Here is a 13,071-nt window from a genome sequence, read left to right as displayed (position 1 = left end):
GAGTAACCTGCTCAGAAAACATGACAGATGTCAAGTTTGCGTATAATCCACTAGCATACGTCGGCGAACGCTGTGTCGTGGTCATTCATATCAAGTAGCCCTAGAATTCTGTACATGCAAAAGAAGCAAAGTATGTACATTCGATTCCAGATCAAGTCCCCCATGGCTAGTCACCGGAGAGTCAGTGATCTGGAACTCAATTGCCTTTGACCAAGAGTGGCCTCAACGAAGTTGTGTTTGTCTGGACCACCCAAAGGCCAAAATCCCCGGTAACCCACAACCTCCACCTAGGGGATACCTCTCTCCCGTCCGTCCCTATATCCGCAATCCGGATGAATGATGTGCATTTTTCGTAAGCAATCCACCTGGAAAACGCCATGCCTGATTTTGAAGAAATCCCTTGAACCCTCCCTTATGCAGCCATAAATGCCCTTCTAACATCCCTATATCATGAGAGTCGTGTCCATCGTTTTTGTGCCGCACCAAAGGCGACCGGTGGGGGTCTCCTCCTCCTTATGCGAGGTAGCGATACGTCGGCGTCGACGCATCTTCTACGCGTTCGAGATACTCTCGCACGATCAAGTCCTCGATTCGCTTTTTGATAAGACTAATCTCGGGCTTGAAGCGCCCACTCAGTTGGTCAATGACCTCTGTAATGAGCTGCGAGTGACCAAGCTCCTTGCGTTGCCTATGATAAGGTTAGTAAAGCCAGGAGACAAGGAGCCGATCCGAATACGTACTTCATGATGCGGACGAGAGCGGCATCGATGACGTGGGCTCGAGTCTGGTTGTTCTTCTCTTCAGTTGCCTTCCGTTCGTCGTCACCCTCGACCTTGCTGGTAGCATTGATGATGGGCGCCTTGATGCGGACGGTCTTGCTGACAAAAGAGGCGTTGAATTTGAACTTGTCGCCGGGCTTGATGCCCTTGGTAGCGGGTTCCTTTGCGAGCACTCTAGCCTTGGGAACGATAGACAAAGAAGTCAGAGTCCTCGCAAGATCTTGCATTGGGATGTTGGTCTTGGCTTGAATTTCCTCAAGCGAAAGCTCATCGCCCTCCTCGAGTTCGTTGAACAGCAAAAGGACAACCATGCCGTACGTCGGCACGTTGATCTCGTACTTGCGCTCGCGCGCCAGGGGGCCCTTGCCTCCCGGGACCGCGGGGAAGGTACAACGAACGTCGGCGCTACCGGTCGACCCAAGCCAAGTCAGCTTGCGGCCGCTGCGGTTGGTGAGGTAGTATTTGAGTAAGCTTTCTTGGAGGCGCTTGATCTCTTCAGGGAAGATGCAGCCACCGCCTTCAGAAAATTGGGACGTGCGACCCATGATCTCGGGGGGCCATGAGTTGGTAGTCAAGATGTTGACACCCAGCTCGATCTGCTTCCGAGACACATCGCCCAGTCCCCTAATATGGTCGCGATAGCCTGAAGTCAGCTCGGCAGACGACTCCATGTCTCTGAACATGCCCTCGAACTTGGCTGTAAACTGGTTGCCCAGCTCCTGCTTCATTCGAGAAATCATTGACCTCTCAACATCGTGACTTTCTGACTTGTTGTTGAGTAGACGCTTGGCCAGGTGCTTCTGGTAGTAACGCTCGAACAGATCCTTGTCTGAGAGATACCGGATTACAGTAATGGCCTTCTCCAGCACCGCCTCAGTTTCCGTCTCAGTCTTGCCACGAATGCCGCGTCGAAGATTGTCGTCAATGAAGAGCGATACGTACTCGGAGCTCTTGGTGAACATGTTGATGAAATCGGAAAAGCTCTTTGTAAGCGAGGTTTGAATGATCAAATCCTCTTGGAAGCACTTTTTCCACAAGTTGTCGAACTTGTCCTTGAGCTTAAGCACGTCGTCAACCCACTTGATCGCCGCGGCTGTCTGCTGAGCCGAAGAGCTGAGTGCCTTGGCCTTCTCTCCGCCTTCATTCTCTTCTCCATCGGCTGGCGCAGATGCTGCAGAGAAATTCGTCTCCTTGAGCATTTGCTCAATTTCGAGGCCGAGTTCGACCACCCGCGTAGACAAAATCTTTTTCAAAGATGCCTTCTTGGGGTCAACTCTCGATACCAGCTGGTAGAGAATGGATAGCTCTTCCTCACGATCGTAGTTGACCATAGACTTGAGCCCACTTCCTTCGAGGTTCAAAAAGTCGTCCAGATGCGCTGAAATCAACTCTTCCTCAACAACCTTGATGGATCTCTCTCTCGTCTCATAATGAATAGTAGTATCGCATCGGTCGTTTTCCTCTTGTAGTCGGCGTTGAGTGTGCCGCAGCCAGGCGCCGGCGTCAGCCTCCCGAAGCAAGCGTTCACACTCTCGCTTGTAGTACTCTCGCTCGGATTCAAGGTAAGCAGGCTCGAAGACTGTCAGGTACAGCTTCTCTGCCTCTTGCTCTTCGTCCGATTCGTAGAGAGAATCGAGCATCCTTATGATGTTGCGTAATAAATGCCGATCGATGGTGTCCCCATCTCGCTCCATATTCACGTGATCGAGGATAACCGAGTTGAGGATGTCGAATACAGTATATTGACCCCCTGAGTTCAGTGACGCTCGCAGGATGTGATCACGGAACAGTCCAATCGTGGCGGTGTAGATGGACGGCCGACGAGCATCTTGAGTGTAGCCACGGTCGAGGTACATCAAGATGTCAGCCGTCATGTTCATTGACGTGTTATGATGCTCCCATGATTTTCTAACACCGCTTAGAAAGTGCTCGCCCATCTTGCGTCGTTCGTTGACCGAGGTAGCCGCGCCACCCATTGCGGCGCTAACCAGGTTGGCCGTGACAAGCTTTTCGATGTCGGGAATGACGTGTTCAGAGAAGTACTGCTCTTCGAACTGCTTGACGCGGTCGTACAGCATCTCGCCCTTTTTCTTCAACACTATCTTGTAGGATGCTCGGTAGAGCTGCTCGAATGAGAGTGTGCTGCAGTTTTGGTTGTGGATGTCGGTCAGGGCTTGCTTCAGTGTATCCCAGCACTGCTCGAAATCGCTCGTGTCGATGCCAGATGTGAGCTTTTGACCTGTTAGTTTTCATTCTGAAAGTCTTGCCAGTGGCTAGTGATCTTCATCCAAAGCATCCCAGCGGCCGTCTTGCAACCCGGTGGTCCCCGAACAGCATGTACAATATAGGTGTGGATTGAATAGAGGCAAGCATGCAAGAAATGAAGTCGTAGTAGACATTATACTCATGGCGGCGCTGGAGCCGTCATCACAGAATGTGCAAGAGCCAACAGACACACACACACACACACACACACACATGGCAGCCAACACCAGTCGCTAGAGTCGGAAAGACTTACTCGTCCAGGGCGGCGCGGGGGCCGAATGCGACCGGCCCGCATGGCCGTACCCCCTCCACCTCTACCAGAAATCATCGTGTATGTATCTGTATCTATTTTGAAATCGTGTCCGAAATATCGCTGCGAAATTCGGTCGTGGTTTGGTTGGTCGTTTCAGGTCGAGAAAGCTATCGTGGGAAACCTGAGTCGGTGGCGGCGGGGTAGCTCTCCTCAGAAAGTGTGGCGGGCAACTGAGGGACTCTAAGAAAAAAGAAAAAAGAGGAGCCAGGCTGCTATGCTTCGTAAGAACTAGAAGTAAAAACTCGTGAAAAGAAGAAGAAAAAAGGAACAGCCTGGCTGATGCAGAAGAAGTTGACCGCGTCAAGGACTGCGGATTCTGCGGCAAGAGTGGTGGGATTTGATACAAGGCATCGCAGAGGAAGGAGATACCCAGGCCTGGTATGTAAGTCGCAAGTTCGGAGAAAGCCACGGCAGGGCAAGGCTGCGGAGCCCCGAGGCCGGCATGGCCCGCGCTTTCCACACACGAGGCGAAAGGTGCGACCGGGCTGTTGGACCCAATCAATTTGATCCTGAATCCTTGCACCTCAGCCACGAATCAGCCAGGAGTGGCTTGCTATGATAAGGTAAGCATGCTGGATAACCGTTTGCGCCACATGTGGCATACGTTTCCATCGTTTTCTAAGTCTACAAGGGAAGGAAAAAAATTAGAGAGCAGCAGTGACACTCCAGAAAAATGACGGCATTCCCAGTCCACTTTGAGAACAGCTCAGTCAAGCTCTAACTCTTTGCCTACAAACTCCTACACCACAGGCTTCAACCACACATCAACGCACGGCTACCACCACCACTACCACAACCATCCTTCCTTCCGAAATCGCAGACGACACATCAAAATGGCCTCCCGTTCAGCATTCGCAAGATTGGCGCCCGTCCTGCGACAAGCTCGCCCAGGCGCCTCGCCCTTGAAGCGCAGCAGCCCAATCCTCTCAGCTCTCCAACAACAACCACGACAACAACCATCCCTCCTACAACCCACAATCGCCGCCCGCTTCGCTCACACAGTCCCCAAACCCAAAGCAGCGCGCGAAGCCGAAGCAAAGACACCCGCCCAAATGCGCATGGAGACCTCGCCGCACTACCAGCTCGACTTCACCTGCGTGCCGTGCGACACCCGCTCCCGACACAAAGTCTCAAAGCAAGGCTACCACCACGGCTCCGTCCTCATCACCTGCCCGTCGTGCCGAAACCGTCACATCATCAGCGACCACCTGGGCATCTTTGGCGATCGCAAGGTCACTGTTGAGGACCTGATGCGCGAGAAGGGCAGGCTCGTTAAGAGGGGCACGTTGGGTGAGGATGGCGATATCGAGTTTTACCCTGATGAGAGCGCTGCTGGTGGTGGTGCTGATGCTGAGGCTCAGGCTGCGGAGGTGAAGAAGGATGGGTCTGCTTGAAGGCTCTTGGGAAACGAACTGTAAAAATTGTACGATACTTGTGGCAGACTTGGTGAGGGCGACCGAGGCCTCGGTTTGCCAATGGATTGAGTGACTGCATACAAAGGCGTTCAGGATACCCATCAACACTTATGGGAACACACAAAAATGCGGGACATTGTAACAACAGAATAGATATCACATATGAACGGGCAATGGCAGCCCCTGTACTATATAAATACAACCCTTTCAAAAACACCTTTAGTACCCTTTCTTTTTTTTTGTCCCCTTCCCAAAAAAACGCCAGCCCATGCAAACGACTTTTGACGATGATTACCACCCCTTGTACGCCTGCCTCTGCTGCTTATGCTCCTGGCCTCTAACCTTCTTCCTCTCCTTCTTCTTCTCCGTCTTCTTCCTCTTGTCCCGACCATACTTCTCCGGCTGCGCAATTGCCTCAATCTTGCGCTTGCTCGACCTCTGCTGTCGCCTATTGCGCACCTCCTCCCTGATGGACAGCAGCTGCTTCGTGTACTCTGCCGTGCCAAACTTCTTTTGGAGCGAGTCCATGAGGATCTGCGCCCTCGTCTTGAGCGCCTCGAGTCTTGTCTTGAAGAGCTCGTCCGTCGAGTAGGGCACGGGGATGTTGGGGTCCGTGAGGTTCTGCAGCGGGTAGAGGATCGTCTTGAACGAGGGCTCGAGGTGGTCTTGCGGGACGCGACGGCAGATTGTCTCCAGCACTTCCATGGCGACAGTCTTGGGTGTGATGGCGGTCGACTTGGGACGGACGTCCTTGCGCAGGATGGACGAGAGCTTCCAGAAGAGGTACTGCAGGTCCTTGCGGTGCTCTTCGATTCTGTCCTCTTCCGCCTCGGCTTCGTCGCGGTCGCCGAGAGTGTCTGCTTCGGGCACGGTTTGCACCTTGACGGGTAGCCGTGGGCCGAGGAAGATTAGAATCTGCTTGATTTCCTCGGCGAGCGCGTCGTCAATCTCTGGTGTTCTCAAGGCGTAGAGCGTCAGCCTGACGAGCTCCTCCAGGTCCTCGAGCTCGAGGTCCAGACCGTGAGATCCTTGGAGTACTTCGCCTGCTTTGCTTGACTTGCCAGCGTAGTCCGCGAGGAACGTGCTCAGTACCTTGGTGGCGCTAAGCTTGACGGAGTTCTCGGGGTGTACGAGGCAACCGCCGACATCTGCCCAGAGTTCCCTAGACTCGGTAGACAGGAGTCTTGCTGGGTACTTTTCTGTCAGAACCTGAAGGTCGCGGAGAACAGTGTTGACAAGGTCTTCATCGGCAACGCGGATGTCACCTGTTCCCACAATCTCTCCAATCTTGGCGAGAACCAGCTCTAACTCCTTCTTGTGCTTGGTCGAGGGCTCCTTGGCCTCGAAGAAGAACCCAAAAGCTTGCAGCGACAGCTTTGTTACCGCTTGGTTGTCTTCTTGCTCAACCCATGATCGGAGCAGTGTCATGAAGTTCTGCGTTCTCTCCTTATCTGCCTTGCGGAACATCTCCTTGACCAGTTCTCCCGCAGCGAGACAGCACTTCTCGCTGTCGTCGTTGGCAAGCACCATAACCAGGGGCAAGAAGCAAGTGGAGATGACTTCCTGGACGAAGTCGTCCGCAGACTTCATGAGAAGCAGATGAACCACTTCCATGACAGACAAACGGCCGCCTTCACGCTCATATGTCAAGTTCGCGACAACGAAGTTGAGCTGCTTCACCCAGCGGGCCTTTCTCTGCGGGTAGTCCTTGAGGAACTGGAAGAACGCGCCTCTCGCCAGATCACGCGTATCCTTGTCGTCATTCGTGATCATGACAGTGCCGACGTAATCGAGGGTATCGTAGACGACTGCCGTCTCGATCTTGCGCTCGAGAACAGAGCGCACAAAGTTGAAGGTGACGTGGCGGTAGAGGGTCTCTGTCAGGTCGTCCTTGAGCTTACCGAGGAGCATATCGATAGCGGCGTCCTTGACGGGGATCTCCTTGCGCTCGCGGAGGACAACCGAAAGCAGCTTCAGAGCCGCTTGCGACAGGTCGGTTGTGGTTGAGGTTGACATGGAGATGCTCTTCGTCGCCTCTTTGACTGCAACCTTGAAAAGCTGAACGTCCTCGTCGTTGTTGAAAGGCACCTTGACAAGCACGGTGAGAAGCTTGAAGGCCGCGACCTTGACGTCGTCCTCCTCGCCGACGATGGCGTCTCCGAGAATGGGCACGAAGCCAGCGATGTTCGCGCCGGTGCGCAGGCTTTCGTACTTCTTCCAGACCGACCGGAGGATGTCAAAGGTGAACTTGACAAGCTTGAAGGTGTATTTCCCGGCGGTGCCGGAGTTGTCCTTCTTCACGCCCTTCTGGTAGAGGTACTTCTTCAGGCGGAAGTCGATCTTGGGCTGCACCTCTGGCTTCTTGCTCTTGTACACCTCCTGAATAACCTCGTAGCAGAAGATGAGGGTGTCCCGGCTCTCTGCGGCCGGGTTCTGCATCAGACCGGCGGTGATTCTTGCCAGCAGCGTGTCGATCTTGCGAACCAACTTGAGATCCACCTTCTCTAGGAGGAGAGACCGCAAGGGGTGGACGAGGACGACAAGCTGGCTGATGGATGCCGACTTGGCAATGAGCTCCATGGAGTCCTGACTCTTGCTTGCCTTGACTTCCTTCATCTCGCTGATGTACCCTTCGGCATCCTTCTCTTGGCCAGTAGCGCCAAAGATGTCGTCAATGACGATCGCCACGATGGACTTGAGAGTGTAGTCGAGATCACCCTGCTGGAACTGAGGAATGACCTTGAGGAGCATCGAGTGGAGGGTGTAAGACATGACGTGAAGTTGGTAACCTCGCTTGAGAGCGCCGCGCAACTCCTTCAGGATGAAACCAAAGTAAGTCGGGCCGAGGACCGAAGCGATTTGCACAAGAGTGTCTCTGGCCATCTCACGAGCATCCCAGGATTTACTGCGCAGAATGTGGCAGATATCGGTAAGAACACCAGCAAGCTTCTGGCCCATTTCTTCGGACGGCAGGAGCTTGAGGAGCTTGACGATGATGACACCGACAGGTACACGGTAGCTGACCTCGGACTCATCCTTCTCGTGGAGATGCTTGATCAGGGGAGGGAGGAAGAGGTTATTGACGTCTTTGCTGAGCTTTTCTTGCGCGGGCGTCGTGAGCACAAGTCTTTTGCTGATAGGTGTGGAAGTCTCAGCATCGTCAATCTGCATCGCCTCGGTACCCTTTCCTTCGACTGAGAATATAAGAGCATCGCAGAACTTGGCGAGTAGTCGAATCACCTGCTTCTGGTTGTTGGGCTTGGACTCGACGTAGCTGATGTATCTTTGCAGAATAACACGGTAATGCTTCCAGTCCAAAGATTGAGCCAAGTTGCCGATCGTGTTGGTTGCCTCGGCACCCAAGCCCTGGTCGTCGCTACCTTCAGCACGGCCGAAGATGAAGTGCTCGAGGAGAGGGATGAAGAACTGGCTCAGGTTCTGACTGCCAAACTCCGAGGTATCGTTGACAGAGTTCAGCATCTTGATGGCTTCTAGCTGACGCGCGGTCGCGGGACTGAGGATATTGAAGAAGAAGGGCAACTCAGACGTCTCCTCTTCTATATCACTGACCAACAGTCCCTTCATATCCGCAACAGGCTCCCAGGTTGGCATCTGCGAAAGAAGGTAGCCAAAGACTCTCAAGTACTCTCTCCTGATGATGGCAGACTCCTCGCGAGCTCCTTTGTAGATTGAAGGCAATAGAATGGTCTTCAGATGGGTTTCGAAGCCGCTCTTGGATGTCTCGTCTGAGCAGGCCGCCACCTCTCTGATGAACTTGCGCAGGGAGTCTGCAGAGTTCGATGCCAGGATGCCATATTCCTCGTCGGAGCGGATGTAGTAAATCAAGTTGTGCAACAGAGGAAGCCACTGCTTGACAGTGAAGGGGGTTTCCTTGTTTGTGATCCGGTTGAAAGCAGCGAGCCGCTTGTCGTAGTCTGGCTCGTCGATGCGGTTCGGGGCGAAGGCGTTGAGGTCGCGGCAAATTTCGGCAATCTCCTGGAGGGTGGTATCCTTGTCGGCCAAAACTGTAAGGACGCGGGCCAAAGCCTGCCTGTTGTCTCTATCTTTGAAGTAGCTAAAGAGGGAAGACAGGGTCTCAAAGATGGCAATATCAGCAGTCTTCTCTTCCGCTTCCTTAGAGCTGAGGATGGTGATGAATCGCTCCAGAATGAGGAGAATCTTGCCCTTGGCTCTGGGGTTGACTCGTCTCGGCGGCTGGTTGAGGAGGAAGGTTGCGATCTTGAGCGTCTCGCGCACGTTCGCCGAGGTTTCAACGAGGGGAGAAAGCTCGACAATCGTCTCAATGCAAGACTCGAGCAGTTCGTTGCTCATGGTCTGCGTCTCCAACGTCGTGGTGACAGTCTTCAACATCAACTCCATGTTGGCGTCCAGAAGCTCAGTGCGGATGAGCTCGTTGAACTCGGATTCCACAGCAGGTGCCTGGGCCAACTTGATGAGGTTGCGGATGATGCTGAGGGCGAAAATCTTGACGTTCTCCTTCGCCTTGGGCACCGACACGCACTCGATAACCTTGGGCAGAACCTGATCATTGATCGAGATGTAGAGTGCTGCCTTTGGCAGCTGAGACCAAGTTGACAGAAGCTGCATGATGCTTGAGACTGACTGAGCCGTCTCAACGGGGAGCTTCTCAATCCTAGGAGTAACGATCTCGTTCACAATGGGCTCAGAGTACGGTGTCCAGTTAAAGTCTTGGACGTTGCGGAACAGTGTGATGATACACTTGACACCCACAGTCCGGATGGTCTTGAGCAGAGACTCCTGAGAGGCCTCGTTCGTTTCCTCAACCTCTTCATCCGACTCGACAGTGGTTGACTCCTTGAGCCGTCGGGAGGCAAAGATGAGGCAGTACATTATAGGATGGAGCAGCCTTTCGACGTAGGGGCCAACATGCTGGCCAAGTTCGTTGATAAGAGGCAGCATCATGTTCATGAAACCAGTCTGCTTGCGAACAGGAAGAATTTCCCGTTCAAACAAGTTGGTGCGGAAGCCGGACTCGTCAATGACACGCGCTCCTTTCAGACCTCCAATCGCAATGTCCAAGAAGCTTCCTGTATCTTCGACGCTGAGATTTCTCAGGACGGCCAAACGAGTGGCTTGCAGACCTTGTCGACCACTGGCAGCACCCTTTTTGGAAATGGTCCGTCCGTACAACAGTCGCAGGAGGACAGGCATAAGCTCTGCACGATGTTCGGGTTGAATCGTTGATTCGCCCTGGAGGAAGACCGTGAGTTCGTTCTTGAATCTTGCTTCGTCGAGGAGGTACTCCAAGTTCTCCTGGTACGGTCGAACACCCTCTTGCTTCCAGGCGAGGATGGCCTTCAGCGCCAGCTTTTGCACCTCCACGTCACCATTCTCCATGAGGTGAAGTAGTGCAGTGTACACCCTCTCATGCTGGTAGAGCACCTTGGGGTTGATGAAGAGAGCGAAAACACCGACCAATCCCTTGCGATCTTGAAGGTTCCAGTCTTCGCCCTTGATCTCAGCGTCCTCGTCCTCTTGGCTTTCTGACGAGTTGTCTTCATCAACGGCAGCCCAGGCCAGGAAGAAGGGTACGAGTTTGCGAGAACGCTTTTCAGCAAAGTGAGGCATGCCAGTGAGCACCTTTAGTGCCTGTGCTCTAGCATTGACTGCGTGAGCATCGACAGTCTCTTGCTGCTTGTCAAATGACTGCAGCATGAGATCGATGGCGTTGTTCACAACCTGCTCCACCTCATCTGCCATGCTTAAGAGCTTTTGCACGTGAAGGCAATCAAAGTCGGTGGTGGCCTGGCGACCCTGGAGTGTGGGCTGGCTGACTGGTCCAGACCATCTCGGAGAAGGAGTCTCCAACCAACTCAAAGCGGTTGTCGCGATAGCCTCTTCGCCAGCTTTGATAGAGCCAACCAGCTTCAAGGCTGTGATGGTGTCGTCCCACAATGGGGAGAGCTTAACCGTCAACATACCGAACATGAAGGAGGGAATCGCCTTGAGAAGCCATGAGTTCTCGCTCAATTGTGAGTAGTTCTGGCCGAGTTTGCGAAGATGCATTGCGATGTTTCTCAGGGTGGCAGGCTCCAGAGGCGTAAGTCCGATGTCCACCATGAGGGTGAGACATTGGTGTTCATCGGGAAGTGACTCGAATTGCTGGAGGATCTTTAGAGATGCGAGACGAAGTCCCTGCGAAGGGGCCGAGAGGTTTTCGATAAGGGCCTCAACAACCGGGTCCTCTTCTGAGCCCTCACTGCTATCACTGCTCTGACGATCGACGGGAGGCGGTTGGTTTCGTGTGAGCTCAGTGTAGGTGAGATACGCCTCCAAGAAGCCCACCGAACGGCTGAACCTGGGAAGAGCAGCACGTAGGAGCGGATCCAAGGCGGGATCAACCGGGCCGGCCGCCTTACTCATTCGCAAGTACGCGTGGAACCCCTGACTGATGCTGAAGTGAACCTCGTCGGACGCCAGTGTGGTTGAAGGCTTGAGTGCCAACCTCAGTTTCCGAAGTAGAAGTTCCGCAATCTTTGCGTTGGCTGAGGGGTGAACGGTTGTCGAGAAAAGGAGATCCAACAAGGCGGAGTACTTTGGCAAGCATCTGTCTCTCCACGTTTGAGGATCCTTATCATACGCTCCGCGCTCGGGGAAGGGGGTGCTTTCGAGGCGCTCAAACTTTGACACGATCTGGTCCTGCCAGCTGCGCGGGAGATTGCAAGTCTCCTTTGCTCCTGGCGAAGGTAGACTTCCGTTTTGCACCATGCGTGGCAGGAGTACACACAACATGTCTTCATTCTGGCCATCGGACCAGTGACTGACGATGAATCTAGGTCTGGTTAGCTTCGAGAAGTTTTGTAGCTGAGTGGTGGCACATACCTTTGGAAATACGTCTGGAATATACTCCGGAATCGTGTCGAGTCTAAGTTGGAGAAGTAGGCACAGAAGGGGATATACCACCTCATGAGCCTCTCCCTCTGGAGTGCATTCATGAAATCCTTGATGCAGGGAATGAGGGCATCAATCGGTGCTTGATGCCAGACAATCGCAGCAGGAACGATGACATGTTTCCATACAAGACCCAGCTTATCTTCTGTCACCTCAGGGGCGTGTTGTGCCATTGAGTCCAGCATGGCGGTCAGATTCTCAACGAGAACGGGCCAGTTGCTGACTCGGTTTCCGTGGCGAACACCAGCGGCTGTCCCAAGAACCCTGATCAACGGGACAAACTTCCAAGTCTTGCTTGGCTTGGTTTCGTCCAATGCCGCCTTCACTTGCTCCTGAATCGCCTCGAGAACGACGGCAAGGTCCTTATCGTTGGAGTGGTGGATAATGCTGGTCAGAACACCACATACCAAGTCGGTCCAGGTTGTAGTCTGCGCGAGATCGGCTTCCGTCTCAGGTATCGCCTTGATGAGAGACACGAACACAGCCGGTCCGGTCGAGTGAATGGTCTGGCCGGGGCCCTTCATGGCCTCGGTGAACATGGTCATGAGACCATCTTGATACAGTTGGAATGAGCGTTCGCCGACGGTGCTTCGGAGGTCGTCTCTTGCGTGGCTAACGATTGCGGTGAGTGAGGTCTCTCGGTTTCCAGGCGCGGCAGCCTTCTTGATCAGAAAACTCAAAGCCTCGGCCGAGAAACGGGCAATGTGAGGAGGATGGCGAGCCTTTCCCAAGAGCGGCGCCACGACATCATATGTTGGTCGCAGATTTGGCACAATTAGCCTAGAGAGGTATTTGAACAGGAAAGCCAGCGCTGCAAAGGTCCATTCGATAACGTCGGCGTCCTGCGGCTTGGCGGCGATGGCAACAATGAGATCCAGAGACTTTGCATAGTACTTTTCGAATCTGGTTCCGATATCATGCGCAAATGCTGTGAGGAGTTCCAGGACCGGCTCTAGCATCTCCTTATCCTGCTTCGCCAGCGCCTCGGCTAACAAATCGAAGATCTTCTCTTCAAAGTGCAGAATCTGGGCCAGACTCTCGCTCATGTACCAAGCTTTCGTCTTCAAGTCGTAGAAGCCTTTATAGATATTAAGTTCTGACCATTTCTGCAAGCCGGTTCGGAAGTAGGAGGTTGTGGATTCGAGGTCTTCGGCTTCGAGGTCGTGTCGGCGGACTTTTCGCAGAGGATCGAGTGCGTTGAGTTTCGCGATTTTGGTTGCGAAGGACTCCCACCGGTGGTTCTTTTGGTGAGGAGTCAAGTTCTTGCCCTTTCGGGACTTTGTGATCCGCCCTGATGAAGTGGAAGGCATGTTGGGCGGTTGGACAGGTGTGGTGTGCAAGAACCCGTCGTGATCGCCTCCCAGCT

General features: G+C 53.6%; 3 protein-coding genes across 3 annotated transcripts; 1 reads left to right on the top strand and 2 right to left on the bottom strand.

Annotated features, from left to right (window-relative positions):
• Positions 1-513: 513 nt before the first annotated feature.
• BDP81DRAFT_399310 (Cullin family protein) lies at positions 514-3,339 on the bottom strand (the record flags this gene model as incomplete). Its single annotated transcript, XM_060588562.1, has 3 exons — positions 514-688; positions 741-3,010; positions 3,298-3,339. 3 exons carry the CDS (start codon positions 3,337-3,339, stop codon positions 514-516), a joined length of 2,487 nt encoding a protein of 828 aa, XP_060439623.1.
• Positions 3,340-4,190: 851 nt separating this feature from the next.
• Positions 4,191-4,751, top strand: BDP81DRAFT_331791 (DNL zinc finger protein; the record flags this gene model as incomplete). The annotated part of the gene is made up of 1 exon (XM_060585536.1): positions 4,191-4,751. One exon carries the CDS (start codon positions 4,191-4,193, stop codon positions 4,749-4,751), a length of 561 nt encoding a protein of 186 aa, XP_060439622.1.
• Positions 4,752-5,063: 312 nt separating this feature from the next.
• BDP81DRAFT_399308 (down-regulated in metastasis) lies at positions 5,064-13,015 on the bottom strand (the record flags this gene model as incomplete). Its single annotated transcript, XM_060588561.1, has 2 exons — positions 5,064-11,586; positions 11,637-13,015. The coding sequence occupies 2 exons, from the start codon at positions 13,013-13,015 to the stop codon at positions 5,064-5,066; spliced, it is 7,902 nt and encodes a 2,633-aa protein (XP_060439621.1).
• Positions 13,016-13,071: the final 56 nt, after the last annotated feature.

Source organism: Colletotrichum phormii (genome assembly GCF_030913505.1).
Source record: "Colletotrichum phormii strain CBS 102054 chromosome Unknown BDP81scaffold_28, whole genome shotgun sequence".
NCBI lineage: Eukaryota > Fungi > Ascomycota > Sordariomycetes > Glomerellales > Glomerellaceae > Colletotrichum > Colletotrichum phormii.
The sequence above is the reverse complement of the archived record's forward strand: the minus strand, read 5'-3'. Positions and strand labels throughout refer to the sequence as shown.